At 43.2% G+C, this 23,577-nt stretch overlaps 1 protein-coding gene across 1 annotated transcript in view; it reads left to right on the top strand.

Moving 5' to 3' along the window:
• Nucleotides 1–23,577, top strand: part of LOC149434700 (uncharacterized) — a 169,348-nt gene that overhangs the window by 41,758 nt on the left and 104,013 nt on the right. The window contains exons 15-18 of the mRNA XM_089663504.1: nucleotides 819–1,073; nucleotides 2,692–2,961; nucleotides 22,090–22,211; nucleotides 22,305–23,176. Of these exons, the coding sequence (XP_089519630.1) occupies nucleotides 819–1,073; nucleotides 2,692–2,961; nucleotides 22,090–22,211; nucleotides 22,305–23,176 (1,519 nt within the window). The remainder of the gene's footprint in view (nucleotides 1–818; nucleotides 1,074–2,691; nucleotides 2,962–22,089; nucleotides 22,212–22,304; nucleotides 23,177–23,577) is intronic.

Raw genomic sequence — 23,577 nt, 5'->3', positions numbered from 1 at the left:
AAGCCTGACCCTAGGGTCACACCTAAGCATTTTCTTCAGCGTTTTGCATTTTGCAGAAATGCAGTACAGTCCATGTCACATTATTTCCTATGAGACAGGTTCACCTCTCCGCGTTTTCACCCGGTGCATTTTTTGGAAAGTGTCGGACTTTTTTTTTACCGCAAAACATTGCCTTTTTGGTTCTATAGAGTTCAATGGGAACGCTGCAGAAAAGCATTTATTGCGTTTTTGCCGCGCTTTTGCTGAATTTTTTATGCATTTTGCAATTAAAATCTACCTAGCAATAAAAAAAAAAATAAAAAAATAAAAAAAAAAACGCAATATGCAACGCAATGCAGAAATGCGCAAAATGCAACCTGCATAGGATGTGAACCTAGGTTGAGTGTTTAACCCCTTGGCGCCGGCACCTCCCGGCCCTTTAAGGGTTTCAGAAGCCGGGAGGCGGGGCAGAGTTTTAAGGTCCTGTGACCGTTGTGATTCGCTGTCACAGCGGTCACATGATCGGGAAAGGTCCCGATCTCAAGAGGAGATTGGGACCTTTCTGTGAGTACCGGACACGTGTGCTGGGAGCGTACAGGGCGCGCGCTGTCAGCACATATGTTTTTGCTACTTGCACTCAAATATGCGGCCGCTCGGCGTCAGACGACCACATTGTCATTTACATTTTTTTTTTTTCTATGGACCATTTGCTAAATGCAATTTTCCTTCATAGTCTGATGTCCTACTATTCATAGACCTAAAAAAAAATTAACCAGCTATCAAAATACAATGAATAGGCACATAAATACTATAACACATTGTAAATGTTTTGTTTCCAGTTCCCGGACAAGTTGCCAATGTCACAGTGAACAATTTTAAGTCGGTGAATTCTCTGGTGGTCAAATGGACGGCGCCAACTGGAATCGTGTCCAATTATACCGTCACTATAACAGGAGATGTAAATAGGACATTGCAGAATTCCTCTACACAAGCGACTTTCACTAACTTACTACCGGGAAGGAATTATACCGTCACTGTACAGACAGTCAGTGGGAGCTGCAGCAGTGCAATCACTACAGTGACAGAGGCCACGTGTGAGTATGATCCACGGGTGATCAGTGTTATCTGTGTATGATCAGTGTGGGCCATGTGATTGGAAGGGTGTTCAACGTTCAATAACCTATGCATTAACCACCAGGGGCGGACTGACCATTTGAGCACTCGGGCACTGCCCGAGGGCCCGGGGTCAGTAGGGGGCCCCATGAAATGCCCCTGGGACCTTTTTTATAGGCTTTTTTTGGGTGTGCTTTGAGTGTGGGCAAGGACACAGGCCCCATGATCCCCTATTGCCCGGGGGCCCCATGAGTTGTCAGTCCGCCCCAGTTAACCACTTGCCATCTGCCTTTATAGTAGAAGTATATATGTTTTTCATAAATATCAAGTATATAGATATGTGATTTGCATTTCCGGGTAGGGGACCCTACCCGCGCCACTGTTGGCAGCTGGGAATGTCAATCATCGGGTCCTGGATGACTATTCTGGGCCGGCATTCGGTGATAGTCAGCAAAGATGACAGGGAGAGACCTGTGTGTAAATTACACAGGTCTCTCTACTGGCAGCATGGACATGCTGCTTTGTATCTCTGCAAAGCAGAGATACAAAGCAGCATGTCTCCAAGGTAAAACGCACACAGTTAACCCTTTGATCACCCCAGATCAGGGACGGACTGACAACTCATGGGGCCCCCGGGCATTAGAGGATCATGGGGCCCCTGTGTCCTTGCCCAAACTCAAAAAAGCCTATGAAAAAGGTACCAGGGCCATCTCATGGGGTCCCCTACTGACCCCGGGCCCTCGGGTAGTGTCCGAGTTTTTCCGAATGGTCAGTCCACCCCTGCTCCAGATGTTAACCCCTTCCTGCCCAGTGCCATTAGTACAGTCAGTGCCTTTTATTGGCACTGACTATGTATTAGTGTCACGGGGGATGTCAGTGACACCAAGTCAGTTCCCTCCAGTGTCAGAATCCCTCAAGTCCCACTATAAGTCACTGATCACTGCCATTACCAGTATAAAAATAAATAATTCTAGTATATATACCGCCATTTTAGACGTTATAACTCGCATGTAAAAAGTAATATACAATTGGAATATTTTTTTTTTTTTTTTTTTTTTTTTTTAGCAAAGACATGGTGCAGAATACAGTTTGGCCTAAATTTATGAAGAAATTTTACTTTTTACTTTTTTTATTGGATATGTTTTATAGCAAAAAGTTAAACATATTTTTTTTCTTTTTCAAAATTGTCAGGGTTTTTTTTTTTTTATTTATGGCGCAAAAAATAAACTGCAGAGGTGATTAAATACCACCTAAAAAAAGCTCTGTTTGTGGGAAAAACATGACATAAACTTCATTTATGTACAGCGTTGCATGACCGTGCTATTGTCAGTCAAAGTAACGCATCCCTGTATTGCAAAAAATGGCATGTTTAGGAAGGGGGGTTTTCTTGGTATGTTTGTGTTTTTTTTTTTTTTTTTTTTTTTTGTTGTTTTTTTTATTTTATTTGTGAGAAATTTACCTTTTTATATAGCTTGTTGTTGTTCTAAATTATATTTGTATTATGTATCATTGCTACACGTGTTACTGTGCATTTATTCATGTTCCTTTTACAGCACCCTTTTGTCTTCTCTGAGGATATTTTCAATTCTCTTTTCCCAGATCCATCTTCTCCAGGAAATATCACTTTTGTTACAATTGGGTCAAACACCACCGCATTATCCTGGGTAGAGCCAGTAAATATGACCGGGGTGGCAAAGTCATACAATATCACGTATTATTGGAACCCTTCTTCCCCCATCACTGTGACCAGCAACTCTCCAAATGTCACCCTTCAGAGCCTGAAATCTGGGAGTAATTATACTGTTACTGTGGGGACAGTCGGAGTCCGGGGGTATCAGAGTGCGCCCATCATTGGTTATGTTTCCACAAGTAAGTTCTCACTATCTATGAGTGTTAGGAGTCAAATGCCTTGTGATAAGACCAGGGGCGGACTGACCATTTGGAAACTCGGGCGCTGCCCGAGGGCCCGGGGTCAGTAGGGGGCCCCATGAGATGCCCCTGGTACCTTTTTCATAGGATTTTTTTGAGTTTAGGCAAGGACACAGGGGCCCCATGATCCCCTATTGCCCGGGGGCCCCATGAGTTGTCAGTCCGCCCCTGGATAAGACATAATAAAGCATTATTTTTGTTGGTATTTATAAAGTTGTTATATATCACAAGTTTTATAAACAAACGGCTAAATCTGTGTCTGTAGTGCAAGTTCAAACCTTAATACCATAAATAATAAAACCTCATTAAAATTTCCAAACTCATACTCCTGGAGTAAAAATCTAGAGAAATGCTTAAATACATTACAATTTAACTAAACCCACTGGATTTTAGTTGACTAAAATGAACTGGAGATTTTATTTGACTAGATGAAAATTGTAATTGATTTTCATCATAGTTTTTGTCAATTGACTTAATTCGAAATTTTTTATCGTTTCATTTTCATCACTGAAAATATGCAACTGACAAAAACTCAGATGAAAATATTTTTGTTGACAAATTTAACACTGATTGTTATCTTGTTTTTTTTAATTATAATTTTATCAAAATGACTCCTTGGTTCATAGAGCTCTGTCCAAACATCTTATTTATTTATTTTCAGAAAATTGCTGCTAAGGCCTCCTTCTTTTATTCTTACGTGATAACGTTCCAACATGACGAGCCTCCTTCAATTACACTGACGTATCGCAGCATCTTGGGGGATTGAAACTGAGGAATTGGCATCTACATGAAATGGAGATAACCTATGGAAGGTCCCACTATTTGCTGGTAGTTTTTCATAAAAAAATAAAAAAAAGCAAGTTTCTGAAAAATTAGAGATTCCAATTGGTCACCTTGGCCAACCTATACATTTTTCCACTTTATTTCCAATTCATAGTTGTATAAATAGTCTCCATAGTTAGACTTCTAGCTGATTCCTAAATAGTTCCTTCACCAGTGCCTAGACCCACATATGATTGCTAATATTCTGCATACCTGTGTATGGTAATGCAATTGTTTCTATTTGATATAATAAACTGTTTTAAGTGCTGTTTTCATTATTCTGTGCTTGATATGAATATTGCATGATATAAACCACGTTTTTATTAAAACCTTAGCAATTTAGAAAAAAATCATGTCAAACTAATGGCATTTATTTCTAAGTCCTATAAATACTTAAAATTAAGTGTAGCCATGCTTACACACTCTGTAGTATTTATTTTTATTTTTTTTTATTTATTATAGGTACTTCTTTAGTGTTGTCAATTTAAACAGTACTTTACATATATATATATTACATTCACATCAGTTCCTAACTCTCAAGGAGTGTACAATCTAAGGTCCATAATTTACATTCATACATACACATACTAAGGCCATTTTTTATTTTAGACAGGAGCCAATTAACCTACCAGCATGTCTTTGAGATGTGGGAGGAAACTGGAGTACCTGGAGGAAGCCCAGGGGAAACATGCAAACTCCAGGCAGGTGGTGCCGTGGTTAGGATTTGAACAGACGACCAGCGCTGCCAGGCGGAGACGCTAACCATTTAGCCACTGTGCTGCCCCACAGTACAATATTTTTATCGATCAGATTAGAATAGGATGTGTAAACAGGGTCATATAAACAAGGTATGCAATCATATCATGAATAAATCAAAGGCAACAAATGTTACATAGTAAGCAACTAAAAATAATTTTTTATAATATTTAAATAATAAAAATATAGTAAGGAAGAATTACAAATAAGTTTGGGTTACCGAAAGATGTATAGTTGGGAAAAATAAAAGGGGGGGATATATGAACAAAAAAAGGGTTGAGAAATAAGAGCAGAAATAAAAATGAAACGGATGGTGTAGGGCTTAACCTCCCCGGCGGTCTGATTATTTCAGATTTTTACTGCTGAAAGCGGTACCATTATTTTGCATGGAAATGTGTAGTTTTTTTATTGTAGGCCTGTAATTTTTAGGAATAACTCACTGATATCTGTCCGAACATGAGTCTAGTAAACATCCCGGGTAGGATAAAATTTGAAACACAAAATCATAAATTATAATTTAATAAATAATCATAAAAAATAATATAATACATTTAATTCAATAATATAATCAAACCAAAAACACTGAAATTTGAAATATAGCGCCAAGTTCGCACATCGCTGAGCAAAGTCGCAGAATCGTTTTCAGTGTCTGATGAGGAATTTCCCCCACGAATCATTATCACTCAATTCTGCAAGTGGTTCTGATTTACTATCGCTGTTCTCTAGCCGGTCTAAAACCTCTTTTGACCTAAACGGACGCTTTTTGGACGCCATGGACTTTGCATTTTTACTGTTCTTTCTGCCTGGAAACTTAGAAGACAGGGCGCTGGACAAAGCACTCGGGACAAAATGTATGTGAAATGGGTTGAAACAGCAATGTTTTACTATGTAAAATCATTTTGAAAAAAATGAAATTTTTTTTAAATCTTCAAATTTCCCGCCGCCGGAGGCGCCCGTACGTCCCGACGTCACAGGGACCGGAACACAGGAGCTGGATGCCGGCATCGGCCGGAGGAGATGGCCGGGGACGCTGCAGGGGACACATCGCAGGAGCGAAGGACAAGGTAAGCTCTGCAGGGACTCCCTATGCAGCACCGCATGGTAAGCCCGAGTGTAGCTCGGGGTTACCGCTTTTGGTACTGACATTTTACCCCGAGCTACACTCGGGAATACCGCTAGGGAGGTTAATGTGCATTTTCATTTAAAAGAAAATGTGGGAAGGACAATTAATGAATGAGATTGTGTTCATTTAGAGAGAACAAATAATTTTCAATTTCACATTTGCTGGTATAAGCGGAGACCATACTTTTAAAAAATAAAAATGATTATCAAGTAGAATAGAGGTCAATTTTTAATGAATTAAGGTTCCCATAATTCTTTGTTTCACCTCTCCAAAATTTAGGGATGGGTTTCCCCAAGCTTTAGCAATATCTTGTCATGTAGCCAAAATAATAAAAGAGATAATTTTTCTTTCAGATTTCCTAAAGCTCAAGTGTGGTTTATGTAGTAAGGCTTCCAAGGATCTGGAATTATGGGTTTATCGAAAATTTGACAAATCATATCATACATTGTTGTCCATAATTTCTGGACGATGGGACTTTACCCAATATTTGGTGGGAATGCCCTATTAGCCAACTGGTGTGTTGTAGAACTGGTAGGCTGGAGTAGTACTTGACCGGTTTGGATAAAAATCGGTTATTACGTTCAATTAGGAAACAAGTTGAGGTTTACTCCCTGGAAGAGGTAAACCAGTAATATCAGTAGGTGTGTGTTGACCTGGGTAAGCTAGATTACTTTGTAATTTGACTATTACTAGTCTCATTTTGTTATGTACATGTTCCCTTATACTTTTAATAAGGGTGTCACCCATCCTCTGGAACTCCCTGCCCCAACCCATCAGATTATCACCTACTCTCCTCTTCTTTAGGCGCACCCTGAAAACCCATCTCTTCAGGGAAGCCTACCCCACCCCCTGCTAACTTGCCGACCTCCTCCACTCTTCCTACCACTCCATCCCCCACAGCTATCTCCTCCTGTGCCACCATCCCCTCCCTCCTAGATTGTAAGCTCAAAAGAGCAGGGCCCTCGATCCCCTCATGTTTTGCATTGTATTGGTATTGTTCTGTCACATGTTCTGTCCCCCTTTGTAATGTACAGTGCTGAGCGAACCATTGGCGCTTTATAAATACTGTATAATAAATAATAATAAAGGTTTTGTGGGAAAAAAAAGAATAAAGCTTGGGTTCACTACTACCATGGGCTCATGGGAATCCCTGGGAGTCACAAAATGCATAAATCACACACTTTTGGCCTAAAACCTTATGAGAAATGGGGTTGATTTACTAAAACTGGATGGACTTTTGTCTTTTTCAGCCAGACTAACTATGTAACTATGGAGAGTGCAAAATCTGGTTCAGCTGTGTATGGAAACCAATTGACTTCCAGGTTTTTCTTAAATCAAAGCTTAATTGAATAAGTCGAAGTTAGAAGCTGATTGGCTACCATGCACAGCTGCATCAAATTTTTCATTCTCCAATTTCAGTAAATCAACCCCAATATTTGAAGAAATGGATAACCCAGCCCCTTTACTATAAAAGGTTGGTATCTCATCAGCCATACTAACTGTTTGGGTGTTGGACTGTCGATGAGAGCTGACAAATCTGTGTACTGAGAGATACTGTTTATTTTTTTATATTTTTAATCTTGGCATTGGTCCACCTGGTCTCTTGCCCCTATAGCCCAACAAATAGCAAGAATTGAATAACAAGATATACATACACCGGACTTCAGTGGGAACAACTGAACCCAGCCAGATTCACTCATCCCTGCAGGAGCCATTCATTGGTACTACCAGCATTTGGCACTACTTGCACTTGAAATCACAAGAGACCATTTTGTAGAGATTTTTTTCTTTTTTTTTTTTTGCATAGTTCTCAGCCTAACAAGTTACATTTTAAAGATCATGCATTTGAAATATTTGCATATTTTCTTACGCAGTTTCCTTGTCCAGTTAAAAGAAAAAAATTCTATTTATAACAACATGTAACTTGAGGTAGATAGATTCCGGAGCTGACAGTAATTGGGCAGAAAAACACGATGGTGAAAAATCCACCTCCTTTCTCAAATGTACTTTCCCAAGAACTGATCTATGAACGTTTATAATTCAGAAACGGACTCACTTTTTTCATTTTTAAGGTTATAAAATCGGCTTCTTCCATTCGATATTTAACAATGAATATACATTAGATAAAAATTAGCGACCACAAAATGTAAATGGTGAACAAGTCCTAACTTTTTTTTGCCATGACAAATTCTGCTCAACTGGAGAGAACATTCTGACAAATATATCACTTTCGTCCCTTCGTGGGGGGGGGGAGACTTGTGTGACCAACGAGGATCAAAAAACAAGCTGGGTATTTTTGGTTGCCAACCTTTGGGAAAGAGAAAGATGCCTTTGAACTTTTTCTGTCTTCTCTTCTTTGTTGGAATAATTGGTGGCAAGGTAAGTTTCCATTCTTAAGAAAAAAGGTGATATTGTAACATTAGGAGCATAGCGCAATGTCGCCTGTGTTTTGTGCTTGTTTTTTTTTAACTAAGTTTTGTAATAAACATTTTTACGATTTTGCTTTTCCATGTGCATGAACGTCCAATATACACTTTCTCCCTTAACTTATATTGTAACATTATATATTTATAAGCTGTATTTTTTAGTTACATAGTCTGGCTGAAAAAAGACAGAAGTCTTTCCAGTTCAAACATAGACCATTTTTAGTATAGAAAAACTCATGGACCCTGAATGAGTTTAAAAAAAAAATATATATATTATATTTTTTATATATATATATATGCAAAGAACAATGTGTTTAAAAACAAATTTATGAATTAAAAAGTTATATTTATTATTCCTGGTATTACAACATGACAATGTATTATATCTGCTTCACCGTCTTGGTATTTTATGCACACCTGGCCCCTGGATAAATCGGGGAATTTAGTCAAATTCGACTTTTAAGGTGGGTGATATGTCAAAAAAAAAACTCACAGAAAAATTAAAATGAAAGTACATTTACAACTGTGTTAGAAATGCCAGGGATGGAGTATACTAGCCAAGGGAGGACTGACAGCTCATGGGGCCCCCAGGCAATAGGGTCATGGGGCCCCGTGTCCTTGACCACATTCAAAGCACACCCAAAAAAGCCTATACAAAAGGTACCAGGGGCATTTCATGGGACCCCTAATGACCCTGGGCCATCGGGCAGTGGTCAGTCCGCCCCTGATCCTAGTTATATTACACAATTCCCAGTTGATTTAAACTGGAAAGCAAGGATATCACTTTAGACCAAAAAAAACAAAGGGAATAAAAAAAAGTTCAAAATTATATGTTACCTTAATATCCTAGCTAACTTTATTGTGTTAGGTGTCTTTTCTATTCCCTTGTTTTCTGGTTTACAGTATTATTTGGACTAGTAATGAAAGAGTAGTAGAAGTAGTAGTTCACATGCTCACCCTGTCTAACTTAATGATAGTATGTATCTACAATAAATATATAAAGTGCAGCGCTAAATCATAAGAATGACATCAAACAAAAAAGTTTGTTCAGAAAATTAATGTAATAGTGGCTAAATAATAACACAGCTACATCAGATCCAGAAGAACTCGTTGAAGTAATGATAGAAATGCGCACTCACCGACCACGCATAGGAAATGCACATTGACATGTAAAGATCAGCAGGTGCGGTTCTCCTGAAGGATAGGTATCATCTAATAGTGGTGGACTCAACTCGGAGGACCTCTTTAGGATCGGGTTGTATTAACCAGATGACTGTTCCCTCCTCTGTATACTGTATGCAGTGAAGGCTGTGTGTTGATCTAATACCCCCTCAGAGTGGGGTCAGAAAGGGAGTACCAATAGTGTAGCATTTCCAAACTTTTATTGTGGTAATAAAATACAGGTCAGTAAACTATGGCAAAAAGCCAGAAAGTGAATAATAAAAAGTGTTACAGACCTCCAATAAAATGGCTGCCGGACCTCCTCGTGGTCCCGGCGGCAAAAAGGCGTCACAGGCTGTCAGCTCCTGAGGAGGTTTATTTGGCCACTATTACATGAATTATCTGAATGAACTTTTTTGTTGTCATTCTTATGATTTAGCGCTGCACTTTATATATTTATTGTTCCAATGAGAGGTGTTTGTGATGCCCTCTAGTGCTTTTAGCTGCTTGCTTGTTTAGAAGAGCGCTCACTTTATTTTATATCTTTTATGTATTTACAATGTTCATTTTGTGCTTTTATCCTTTATCAATATAACATAACCTTAATTCCCCTGAAGAATCCCTGAAGGAGAAACATGTTGGGATTATTTCAGTTTACCTACAATTGACTTACCTTCCTATTCACCAACACTTTCCACAGTAAGTCAATTGGGAATGATGTAGTATATCTGGTACTCCCTATGGAAGTGTTGGGACTACTTGAATGCATTTGCAACCTTATACAGTAGTGGTCTCCAAACTGCAGTCCAGGGGCCAGATGTGGCCCTTTCCTTGCCTTTATCTGACCCTTGAGCACTATTCCACCAACTGAAACCAATGTTGGGGCACTATTGTTCCCATTGATACCAATAATGGGGCACTATTGCTCCCATTAAAACCAACGATGGCGCACTGATGACTGGGCGTTTTCTACTCTCACTGTCTGCGGTCTGCCCCCCCCCCCTTTGAATGCATTTGAAACCCTATACAGTAGTGGTCTCCAAACTGCAGTCCAGGGGCCAGATGTGGCCCTTTCCTTGCCTTTATCTGACCCTTGGGCACTATTCCACCAACTGAAACCAATGTTGAGGCACTATTGTTCCCATTGATACTAACAATGGGGCACTATTGCTCCCACTAAACCAACGATGGTGCACTGATGTCTGGGCATTTTCTACTCCTACTGTCTGTGACCTGGCCCCCCTTGAATGCATTTGAAACCCTATACAGTAGTGGTCTCCAAACTGCAGTTCATGGGCCAGATGTGGCCCTTTGCTTGCCTCTATCTGACCCTTGGGCACTAATCAACCAACTGACACCAATGTTGGGGCACTATTGTTCCTACTGATACCAACAATGGGGCACTATTGCTCCCATTAAAACCAACGATGAGGCACTGATGACTGGGCATTTTCTACTCCCACTGTCTGGGTCCAGCCCCTCCCCCTAAAGCCTGAAGATTAATAAACTGGCCGTTTGCTTAGAAAGTTTGGAGACCCCTGCTATACAGTTTTCTTATGGCGATTATGTTCAGGGATTATCTTACATTAGATGTAATGTGCAATTGTTTTTAGAGATTGGGATACCCTGTCCTTGGCATTCTTAACGCAGTTGTAAATAAAGTACTTTCTTTTTAACCCCTTGCCCTCCAAAAGATTTCCCCCCCCTTCCTGAACAAGCCATTTTTTGAGATATAACTCTGCTTTACTTTAACTGACAATTGCGCGGTCATGTAACGCTGCACCCAAAAGAAAAGTATACCTTTTTTCTCCCACAAATAGATCTTTCTTTTGGTGGTATTTGATCGCCTGAGCAGCTTTTATTTTTTGTGCTATAAACAAAAAAACAATTGTGAAAAAAAATTATATTTTTGACTTTTTGCTATAAAACATATCCAGTAAAAAACTTAAGATCAAATTTCATCATACATTTAGGCCAAAATGTATTCTGCTCCATGTCTTTGCTAAAAAAATCCCAATATGTGTAAATTAGTTGGTTTAAATGAAAGTTATAGCATGTACAAATGGTTTTTGTTTTTTATAATACTAGTAATGGTGGCAATCAGCGACTTATAGCGGGACTGCAGGACTGTGGCGGGCATTCTGACACGGGGGGGGGGGGGGGGAATTGACTTACTGCCACTGACATCCCCAGTGACACCAATACAGTGATCAGTGTTAATAAAAAGCATTGACACTGTACTAATGGCACTGGGTAGGAAGGGGTTAACATCTGGGGAAATCAAAGGGTTAACTGTGTGTTTGTGTGTTTTACTGTGTCTAAATAGTGAAACAAAAAAGTGTAAAACAATAAATTATTATTATTATTATTCAGGATTTATACAGCGCCAACAGTTTGCTCAGCTTTTTACAATATAAAGGGAGACAATACAGCAACAATACAGTTCAATACAAGAGGGTTAGGAGGGCCCATGCTCCTGTGAGCTTACAATTATTATTATTATACAGTATTTATAAAGCGCCAATAGTTCGCTCAGCGCTGTACATTACAATGGGGGACAGAACATGTGACAGAACAATACCAATACATAAGGCAAAACATGAGGGGATTGAGGGCCCTGCTCTTTCGAGCTTACAATCTAGGAGGGAGGGGATGGTGGCACAGGAGGAGAAAGCTGTGGGGGATGGAGTGGTAGGAAGAGTGGAGGCGGTCGGCAAGTTAGCAGGGGGTGGGGTAGGCTTCCCTGAAGAGATGGGTTTTCAGGGTGCGCCTAAAGGAGAGGAGAGTAGGTGATAATCTGATGGGTTGGGGCAGGGAGTTCCAGAGAATGGGTGACACCCTGGAGAAGTCCTGGAGGCAAGCATAGGAGGAGGAGACCAGGGAACTAGAGAGAAGGAGGTCTTGTGAGGAGCGGAGTGTGCGTGTTGGGTGGTACTTGGATATTAGGTCGGTGATGTAGTTCGGGGCAGTATGGTGGACAGCTTTGTACGTCCGTGTTAGGATTTCGAATTTGATCCGTTGTGCAATCGGAAGCCAGTGGAGGGATTGGCAGAGGGGGGTGGCGGAAATGGAGCTAGTCATTCATAGCCTGTGCTACAGACCACTGAGGCCTTACTTTGGTATCTTCCACGCAACACAATAATGAAGTGTTACTAATGAAACTTGAGTTTTGCTGAACTTTTTAAAATATTATCACACATTACAGTATTAATTTTCCTTGCTACATAAGAAGGTGAGGCTGCAATATAATCATTAGCGTAACATAACCATCAATGTAACGGGTCTGAAGTCTGGCTTTTTGTCCACTTGGGTATTTGCAAAGGGAAAAGTCCACAGTCCAGTAGATGGCAACATCAATCGACTACAAGGTATTGCCTTCTCATATGACCTCTCTCTTCAGTTCCAGCTACATTTTTATATCAGCAGCATGAAGCTTTATATGGCTGTATATCCTAAGAGGGGCAGGTGGTACAAAAGGTAATAACTGTGTGGGATGAATTGATAGGAAGAATAGAAGATTCCGTTATTAGCTGAAGGCAGGATAGGCTTCCCTGAAGAGATAGATAATAAATGAAATAAAGTCCATTGAATACTGAAATCAGAATATTTACTTAAAAGGCCATATAGTGAGTTAAATTAGCTCAATTTAAAGATAAAGTCCACTGTAAGTGAATCAATTCTCCACCACATTGGTCGCTACCAATCCTCAAGTGACCACCACTGCTGGGAAATAGATGTAAGCTCACCAGCCAAATATGACCCTCTTAACCGCATGCCGCCCAGCCACTGTACATATACGGCGGCAGGGCGGCACTCGCAGGCAAAACCACGTTTTGTATTTCAATGGTTTTTATTAATTTTAAACAGTATAAAACAGAGGCAACAAAACACGCCCACGCAGGGGCTATCAATTGCACCGATAGAAAATGCATAATAGAGCAGACAACGCTCTAATTCCAATAAGGCAAAACGTATGCCCACGTAGGGGCTATCAATGGCACATAGGTTACAATAACATCAGTGAAACCCAGATTATCGCACCTAAAGACAGCTGTCCACTGTCACATCAAAACAAACAGAAAAGGAAAGAAGAAAAGCAGAGAAGAAAGAAAGAGAAGAAAAAAAAAAAAAAAAAAAACACACACCAAAGAGCAAGGGTCCATGAGCGCCAATACAAAACTCCTTCACCTCCCTATACTGGCAGGGGGGAGCGTGGGAAAGGCATATTGCAACCACGGCTCCCATATTGTCAAAAATTTATGTTGAGAGTCGTTGCATATACTCGACATCTGTTCATTGAGCATCATAGTAGTCATACGATCCCGCACCCCCTGAAAAAGTACAAACGGACTCTTCCAGGCCTGGGCAATTGTCCTAGTGGCCGATAAAAACAAATAGGAAGCCAACCGCTGCTGACGAGCCAAGAGGCCCGGTATGGGGCAATGAAGCAAAGCATACCGAGCATCCCGGCGTATGGAGAGATGAAACAAAGTGAAAAGGAGGCCAAACACACGAGACCAAAAACGAACCAACCTCGGGCATGACCACCAGATATGCAGTACATCGCCACGATGGCCACAACCCCGAAAACATCGATCACTACAGGCAGGGTTAGCCTGGGCCAAACGAGCCGGCACCCAATACCAACGAAACAATACCTTATAGGCTGCTTCCAGCGTGGTCGTATTAAACGAACATTTAGCTATGAGTGACCAGGCTTTATTCCAGTCCTCCGGATCCACAGCCACTCCCAGGTCGCGTTCCCACTGAACTACATATGAAAGAGAAGTGTGCGACGAGCATCTGTTCAAAGCTGGCAAAGCCGTTCAAAGGCAGATTTCTGATATGGGAAAGCAGAAGTGGCCCTCAGCGAGAGTAGCCAGTGCCGCAACTGAAGGTACCGAAAAAATTCCGCTGGGGGAACATCCCGAGACTCCCGGAGGACATTCCAGGTGGGAAAGGACCGAAAAATCAAAAAGTGTTGCACCTGTGAGAAACCATGAGCCACCCACCAAGAAAATGCCCTCGGGTGATCTAGACCCGGCGGGAAAAGAGGGTTATTAACGATTGGAAGCAAGGGCAAGAAAGGCGACATCAGACCACTGGAGTAACGTACTGAGTCCCAGACTCGTAGGCCATGGAGCAACATCGGACTCAGCGCCGTAGGACGCAGGGCAGGGGGAAGCCATAGAAGTGTCGATAGTGCGATAGGGGCACAATTAGGTAGTTCCAGCAGGACCCAGAGAGGAACGTCGGAGGAAGTGTGCAACATAGACAGCGGGGCAATTTGGCTCGCCTGATAATACTTAGTTACATTGGGTACCCCAAGACCACCTTGGAGTCTATGAGCAAAGAGCGTATTTCTAGAAACTCTGGGATGCTTATTGGCCCAGATAAAACGCATAAACTTCGCCTGAAGCAACCGAAGAAAATGAGGGGGAACCCGCACTGGGAGGGTGCGAAAATAATATAACAATTTCGGCAAGATGGTCATTTTCACTGAGTGAACCCGTCCTATCCAAGACAGGTGCGGAAATTGCCAGGAATGCATAAGAGAAGATAAGGAGCTAAGCAGAGGATAATAATTTGCAGCAAAAAGGGAGTCATAGGTGGGGGTCAAGCGAATGCCCAAGTATTCAAGAGAAGAGGAAGCCCACCGGTAAGGGAAATGGGATTGTAGGCGTGAAACCAAATCTGAAGCCAAAGTAATATTGAGAGCAACGGTTTTATCCAAATTAATACGTAGACCCGAGATCAAGGAAAAGCGCTCAAGAAATGCCTGCAAATTAGGAAGCGTCGTCAGAGGATTAGTAAGGGTCAAGAGGGCATCGTCCGCAAAGAGGCTCAGCTTAAACTCCTGTCCCGCGTATGGAACCCCCGATACATTGCAGTCGGTCCGGAGCGCTAAAGCCAGTGGCTCAAGCGCCAGGACAAAGAGTGCCAGGGACAGTGGGCAGCCCTGCCTTGTCCCTCGCCCAACAGGAAAGGGATCCGAGAAATATCCAGCGTATTTAACGGAAGCCGAAGGAAAGGAATACAAGGCTTGAATCCATGAGAGAATAGAATCCCCGAAACCCCAGCGAGACAGGACAAACCGCAGATATTCCCAGGATAGAGAATCAAAAGCTTTATATATGTCCAAGGACAGTAAGAATCCTGGGATTTTCCGTTGTTGCAGAAAATGTATAAGATGGACCACCTTACGGACGTTATCACCCGCCTGCCTCCCGGGGACGAACCCTACTTGGTCCCTGTGGACCAGGCTACACAAATATTTATTGATGCGAAAACTAAGGATCTTGCCCAATATTTTCAAGTCCTCATTAAGAAGAGAGATGGGCCGGAAGGCTTGCGGTTCCTGGACATCATCGGTTGTCTTAGGAATCATAGAGATATGTGCCCTAAGTGCGTCCGGAGAGGGCAAGGAGCCCTGTCGTAACTCATTAAAGTAGGCAGCTAAAAAGGGTGCCAAAAGGGCTGAGAATTTTTTATAATAGAGACCGGAGAAGCCGTCTGGACCTGGGGCCGCAGTGGACCGTAAAGATTTGATTGCTTGTAGCACTTCCGGTACGGTGACACCTGCGTTGAGGGCCGCCTGTGCTGCCTCGGTTAATCCAGGAAGATGGAGGTCCTGAAAGAATGCCTCTGCCTGGGCCACAGGGAAGGGATCCGGGGCAGCATAAAGGCGCGAAAGGAAGTCCGAGAATCGGGAAACAATCTGCTTGGGATTAGAAGTACAGCCACCCGTGGAAAGTCGAAGCCGAATCGGTTTATGGGGTTTCCCCACAGAATTTAGTTTCCTGGCTAGCATGGGACCGGGCTTATTAGCACACGAATAGAATTTATGTTTGGTCCAACGCAAGGCCCGTTCCGCCTCCGAAGAGGCAAGGAGGTCCAATTCTGTCGCCAGAGCGTCCCGAGCGCATTTATGGGCCACGGATGGAGATGACCTCCAACGCGCATCCGCAGAGGCCAGGAGAGAATGAAGCTCCGAGAGTCGACGTTCCCGCTCCCGGACCGCAGCCAGCTGTATAACATGACCCCGCACCGTGGCCTTATGCGCTTCCCATAGGGGCACTGCTGAAGAGACCGATCCCGAGTTTTCCGTAAAATATGTCCGTAAGAAGAATTCTATTTCTTGGCAGGTAGCCTGAGTGGTCAGTAAAGAGTCATTGATGCGCCAATGAAAAGGGCGTCGTTCTGACCCAGAAAGGGCAAGGAGAAGTACCAAAGGATCATGGTCTGACCAGGGTGAGGAGGGAATAGTTATCCGCCGGACCGAGGGGAGTTGCTGGACCTGCATGAATATATGATCAATTCTACAAAAACTGTCATGAGGGTTAGAATAGAATGTAAAGTCGCGTTCAGTTGGATGAAGTTCCCTCCAGACGTCCGCTAACCCCGCTGTCCGCAAAAGAGAGCGCATACGTGCCTCCAGCACCAAGTCATGAGAGGGGGTCGCTCCTTGTGCGTAGCGCCTATCCAGTGTGGAATCCAAGGTAACATTCGAATCCCCCATAACAAGAAGAAGACCCTTAGAGTGTCGAGAAATAATGGTGCAAAGATGCGAAAAGAATTTATGCTGGAAACGGTTAGGCGCGTAGTAAGAGACAAAGGTAACCTCCTGGTCCCACAGGGTGCCTTGCAGAAGCAAATACCTGCCCGTGGGGTCCGCTATATTCCGAGCACAGACAAAGGGGAGATTGCGTTTAAAAGCTATCAGAACACCCCGACGCTTCTCAGGAGCCGAGGCCGTGTAAAAGATGGGATAGTGAGGTGAAAGATAACGCGGAGCGGAGGACTGAGAAAACCTGGTCTCCTGTAGACATACCACATCAATTTGTTGCGACTTGAGATGATGAAAAACTTTAGCCCGCTTCTGAGGTGAATTGAAGCCTTGAACATTATGTGAATATATTTTCAAAAGGGGTGAGGCCATGGCGGTATCAACGCAACACGCTCAGCAGAAAAAAGCCCAAAGCAGCCAGCAATTTCCACTCCCAATGGCGATCGGACCATGGCGTCCCGGAACCCTGCAGAAAACAAAAACAAAAAAAAACAGAGAAAAAGAGAAGAACAAAGAAAGAAAAAAGGAAAAAGACACAAAAAATATACACAACAGTGCAATCGTGTCACACCAATGGTGACGTGCATCCTACACATAAAGGATACAGTTAGGGGTAACTCTACCACCGGACAAATGGCTGCAAATGGAAACATCAAAACAGAAGCCCTCAGGGGGCAAAAAGGCAATGTACATAATAGAATATAGTAAATCTTAATAAACTAAAAGTCCCAGGAACAGGAACCTCCGCAACAACCTCCCCAGAGAAACCCGGAGAACCACAGGGGCCAACCCCCCTCCACCCAACCAGGCCCACCGGGTCAACCTCCCACCCCGGAGCCCAAGGGAACCAGCACCCAAGGCCACAAACGTAGACCCAAGCACCATCACATGGACCCAAAACAGGCTGCGGCAGCAAAAAGTCCCAATTCCTAAGTCCAGGAAGAGACCCCCCCCCAACCCGGGATGAAACCCAAAGGGGCAAGCCGGAGCAGTCTCAACCTAGAATGTTGACAAACCGGGGAGACCCTAAGGGCCAAACTCACGATCTCGTCAGGGTAGTCCCTCGGTGAGACAATATGTGGGAGTTCCAAGGCGCATCTTCAGCCTGGAGAAGAACAGGAAGGACTTGATCGCGAAGGGGTCTGAGGGAGAGCCCCCCTCCTGGTGGACGACCGCTCCCAGATGCGGCCCAGGGCGGGCGGCCTTGCCGAGGATCCAGATGAATGAGCCGGGCTCCGATCAGCAGCTTCCGGCGAGAGAAGATGTAGAGATTCCAAGAGAGAATGGGCCTCCTCCGGCGTAGCCACAGAATGACTGCGGCCCTGGTAGGTGAAGGTGAGGCGGAACGGAAAGCCCCAGGCATATTTAATTCTGTGTTTCACCAGGACCGAAGTGAAGGGCTTCAACTGGCGTCGCTTCTGGAGAGTGGGCTGAGAGAGGTCTGCGAAAAGCTGGTAGCGGTGCCCCTGGAAGCTAAGATCAGGGTTATTTCTGGCCGCCAAGAGGATAGTTTCCTTAGTATGGTAATAAGTAAACTTGATGATAATGTCCCTCGGGGGCCCATCCGGTCGTCTGGGGCCCAAAGAACGATGTATGCGGTCAAATTCGAGCCGGTCAATGGGAATAGCGGGTGTCAGCTCCTGAAACAGAGCAGTAGCAGTGGAGGTAAGATCCGTGACCGTTTCCGGAATACCCCTTAACTTCAAAATGCCACGGCGGGAACGGTTTTCGAAATCCTCAAGCCGCAGTAGTGCGTCCGCCAATTCCTTCTTAAGGTCGCACAGGTCCTGTTCGTGATTTTCAATGACCGTGGTCGCAGCGTCCATTTTATCTTCGAGATCATTCGTCCGATTGCCCAAATCCCGAATTTCCCGCGAAAGACGGTCGGCCAGCTTGGAGGTAGCGGAGGACAATTCTGATTGCAACATACTTTTAAAGCGGCGCAGGAGCTCGGCATCCCGCAGGGATGGAATGTGCGACTGCCGGGATGGCTCGGGATCCAGGTCCTCCCCAATGCCAGGATCCATATCACCTGCAGGTAGTGATGGCAGGGGACCCAAACTTGCAGCCAGGGCTTCAGCTGTTGTCCCGGGCGAAATCCGCGGCCGGGGTCCTGGAAGCCTCCGGCGGCCGGCCCAAAATCGAGGCCGCGGCTTCACCCGCGATCTCCGGCGGGTAGGCCGCAACCTCCCGAACGGTCCGTCGGACGCTGGAGGTGCGGGCAGCCGGGGTTTTTTTCCCCATCAGGGTGCTAGAAGGACAGGGGGACAGGGAGGAAGCGGAGGGACCCCCCCTGAGGGTCAGAAATCGGCCGATTTGTCCGGTGGCCGAGACAGTAAGTTAATAGGCAGCCATCCTGGCTGCTGCTCACGAGCGCCCCCCCGCAAAACCACGTTTTAAGACGTGTGTTTTGTAAACAAATAGGGGGCGCGCGTGAGGCGCGCCGCCGCCGCCCTATTTGTCCCGCGGATCACCGCCCAGTTGTCAGTCGCCGGGTCACAGCCGCTCCTTAGCGGCTATGTCCCGGCGATCGGCGGCAAACAGTGACAGAGAGCACAGCTGCAGTAGCTGTGCTGTCTGTCACTTCCTTCTCAGCTCAAGGATGAGCTGATCGAGAGAGAACAGTTTCTCTTTCTCGATCAGCCTTGTCCCGCCCAGTACACACCCCGCCCCCTAGTAAAACACTCCCCTCACTCCTATAACCCTTCCCTGCTAAATAAAGTTAACCCCTTCCTCCCCAGTGCCATTAGTACAGTGTCATTTTTTTTTTTGCACTGATCACTGTATTAGTGTTTTTGGGGATGTTAGTGATCCCAAGTCAGTACCCCCCAATGTCAGAATGTCTGCCGCAGTCCCGCCATAAGTCGCTGGTCGCTGCCATAAGTCCCTGATCGCCGCCATAATTCGCTGATCGCCGCCATTACTAGTATAAAAAAAACCCTAAAAATCCCAGTATCTTTCCCGCCATTTGTAAACACTATAACTTTCACGTAAACCAATTAATTCCCACGTATTGGGTTTTTTATTAGCAAAGACATGTCGCAGAATGCATTTTGGCAGAAATTTATGACTAAATTTGATTTTTGCATTTTTTTTTTACTGGACATGTTTTATAGCAAAAAGTCCAAAATATTGTTTTTTTTCCTCAAAATTGTCAGCCTTTTTTTTTATAGCGCAAAAAATAAAAACCACACAGGCGATCAAATACCACCAAAAGAAAGCTCAATTTGTTGGGAAAAAAGGATGTAAATTTCATTTATGTACCATATTGCATGACCGCGCAGTTGTCCATTAAACTAGAGCAGCGCTGTATAGCAGAAAAATGGCGTAAATTGCAGTATCTATACCATAGTTTGTAGACGCTATAACTTCCACACAAAGCAATCAATATACACTTATTGGGGTTTTTTTTTACCAAAAACATGGAGCAGAATACATTTTGGCCTAAATTTATAACCAACTTTGAGCTTACTATATATTTTTTATAGCTGAAAATAAAAAATATTGTTTTTCTTCAAAATTTTTGGCCTTTTTTTTGTTTATAGCGTGAAAAATAAAAAGCGCACAGGTGATCAAAGTACACCGAAAGAAAGCTCTATTTGTGTGAAAAAAGGACGTAAATTTTGTTTGGGTGCAGCATTGCATGACCGCGCAATTATCAGTTGAATTAGTGCAGCACCGAGTAGCAAAAAGAGGCGTGGTCATTAAGGGGGGTAAATCCTCAGGAGCTCAAGTGGTTAACAAAGAGAAGTTACAAGGCATTCATGTGAAGTTCCACAGAACCACATCAGCTTTCCACCATCACAACAGCGGTCCAGCAAAATCAAAACTAATTAAACATCTAAACCATAATGAAAAAACCTCAATCAGTAATACAAATAGAAGTAATAAATTACACCCGTGCAAATGATAGTGTCCATATGCAAATATAATGATAAAAAGTCCAATGATTAAGTGATCCTCAGGACAACTCCGCCTTAAGTAGAAATGCACCAAAACATGTTGCTGTCTATAAAAACAGAACAACCAAATGCGCTCAATACTGTGTTATTGCTCCCTCTAAGAACTTGGCACTCCATTCAGTCCAAATCCAGTGTGATTTGCCTGGTTATATCTCTCTCCAATAGTGATCCTCATAGATCCATATAATTATGGCCCATTCATCCAGATCGAACCACCAGCAACAAAGAAAATACTTATAGTGCAGTATTTATTGGTGACACAGATCTCATGTAAAAATAAAACCGTTAAAAACATTAAAATATGCACTGCTGATATCACTTACATCACAAGCCTCCAGTCTAGTAAAAGAGCGGTGGCAAGACCTCTAGCATATCAATCCAATCTACAGCTGTTTCGCTTGACTGTGCGTCCTCGGGAGCATGATATTGCATTAAAAATTTTTTTTTTAATAGTCATGAAAGATTCCGGGATGATCGAAAGTAGTGTGATATACATTAGGTTGAAGAGAAGAATCGGTGATGTCATATCTACGAAATATCTTTGACCAGGAGGGGGAAAGGAGGGGGCAGTAAGCCCAAGTACTGTATGGGTCATGGTCCCTTTGTCCGCCAAGCTAATTGAATTTTTACTTAAGCACAGAGGTTATAAAAATTATACTATAATACTTTTCACCAAGTTTTTGTAGTGTAGAGAGTGACATTGACATCCTGCCAATAAGATCCCAGGGAATGCTGAGTACAGTAAGTCCCCGACTTATGAACATGCGAGTTGCGAACTTTCACAGATAGGAACAGACCTCACATTATGAACATTCGTAGATGCAAACAAAGTGCCGGAAGTAGCTCACGTGTCTGCCGGACATTGTCACAGTTGTGCTGCTGTGTGCGTACAGTACAGTGCGATAGTGTACTGTACAAAGTCCAGGATGTCCAGAAGCAAGAGGAAAGCAATGGGGACTGCTAGGAAGCGCAAAGAAATAACCATGGAAACAAAAGTGAAAATAATTGAGAAATTGGACCGAGGAGCAAAGATGGTAGACATCTCTCGTACTTATAACATGAATCATTCAACCATTGGCACAATTCTGAAGAACAAGGCCAAGATTATTGAACATGTGAAGTCTTCTGTGTCTATGAAGTCAATAATAAATATCCAAAAAGCGTGGTAAAGTGATAAATAAGATGGAGAAACTTCTCATTGTGTAGATCAACATCAGCGCTGAGTCCCACTCAACTTAATGTTTATTCAAGAAAAAGCTAAAAGCCTGTTTGAAGAACTGAAGAAAAAACTGGGTGATCAGTGTGCATCATTTACTGCCAGTCATGGATGGTTTAACAGATTCAAGGCTAGAACCAACCTTCACAATGTAAACGTAAGTGGTGAGGCTGTGAGTGCAGATACCATAGCTACCCAAGAATTTCCAGCAACAGAAATTATTGATGAAAGTGCTTATTTACCCCCATAGGTTTTTAACATTGATGAGACAGGACTGTACTGGACGAGGATGCCAGAACGAAATTCCATCAGTAAAGAGAAAAAGGTGATGCCAGGCTCCAAAGCAGCAAAGGACAGGCTTACTCTGTTTTTTGGTGGCAATGCTTCCAGTGATATGAAACTAAAGCTTCTCTTATTTTACCATTCAGAGAACCCAAGAGCCCTCAAAAACATAGCCAAGGGCTCTCTACCTGTTGTGTGGAAGAGTAACTCCAAAGCTTGGGTTACACAGGCCATTTTCCAGGATTGGTTTTTCCACCACTTTATCCCAGAGATAAAGAAATATTGTTTGGAGAAAGATATCCCCTTCAACATTCTTTTGATGCTTGACAATGCACCAGGTCACCCTCAATTTATGGATGACTTTCATCCCAGCATCAAAGTAATGCATCTGCCACCGAATACTATGGCGCTCATCCAACCTATGGACCAAGGAGTTATTGCGAGTTTCAAGAAATACTATTTACATCACACTTTTTGTCAGGCAATGAAGGCTATTGATGAAACAGGAACAATCTTGCGACAATTTTGGAAGGACTGTAACATCTACAAGGCCATAAAAAACATCAGCTTTGCTTGGCGTGAGATTTTAGCTGTCGCCATGAATGGGGTTTGGAAGAACCTATGCCCGCAGTTTGTTCATGAATTTCATGGACTTGAGAAGAAGGGTAAGGAGTCCAAAGAGATCTTCAACAACTTAGTGACCCTTAGCACGAAGCTTGACCTAGATCTGCAAGAAGACGACTTCATTGAACACCTTGCTGTGCAACATGAGGAGCTTACTAATGAGGACCTGATAGAATTAGAGGCCCAGAAAAAGAAGAAGAGAGCCAAGAGGAAGATGTAACTGAAGAAGCAGAGATTCACAACACAGGAAATGGCAAGGGAATTTTCTTTACTTGAAGAGGCACTGTTAGTATTTGAGGCACAGTACCCCAACGTAGAATGATACACAAAAGTTGCAGCAGCTGTTCAGAAAGCCATCCTGTGCTACAGAGTCATCTCTGAGAAGAAAAAAAGAGCTACTACTGAGACATCACTGGATAATTGTTTCCAAAGGGTACCAGAATTAAATCCATCAAAAAACCTGTGTCATCAACATCAGGTGTGAGTGAAATTCCATCTTGCACTACATCTCCTATGGTTGATGATCCTTCAGCTCCATCAACATCAGGCATGGGCCAAATTTTATCTTGCCCTCCATCTCCTATTGTTGATGATCCTTCAGCTCCGTCAACATCAGA

This window comes from Staurois parvus, unplaced genomic scaffold (assembly GCF_062004578.1).
Source record: "Staurois parvus isolate SC_StPar_1 unplaced genomic scaffold, SC_StPar_1.0 ptg001702l, whole genome shotgun sequence".
NCBI classification, from domain to species: Eukaryota; Metazoa; Chordata; class Amphibia; order Anura; family Ranidae; genus Staurois; species Staurois parvus.
Note: the sequence above shows the minus strand (reverse complement) of the source record. Positions and strands in the feature narration are given on the sequence as shown.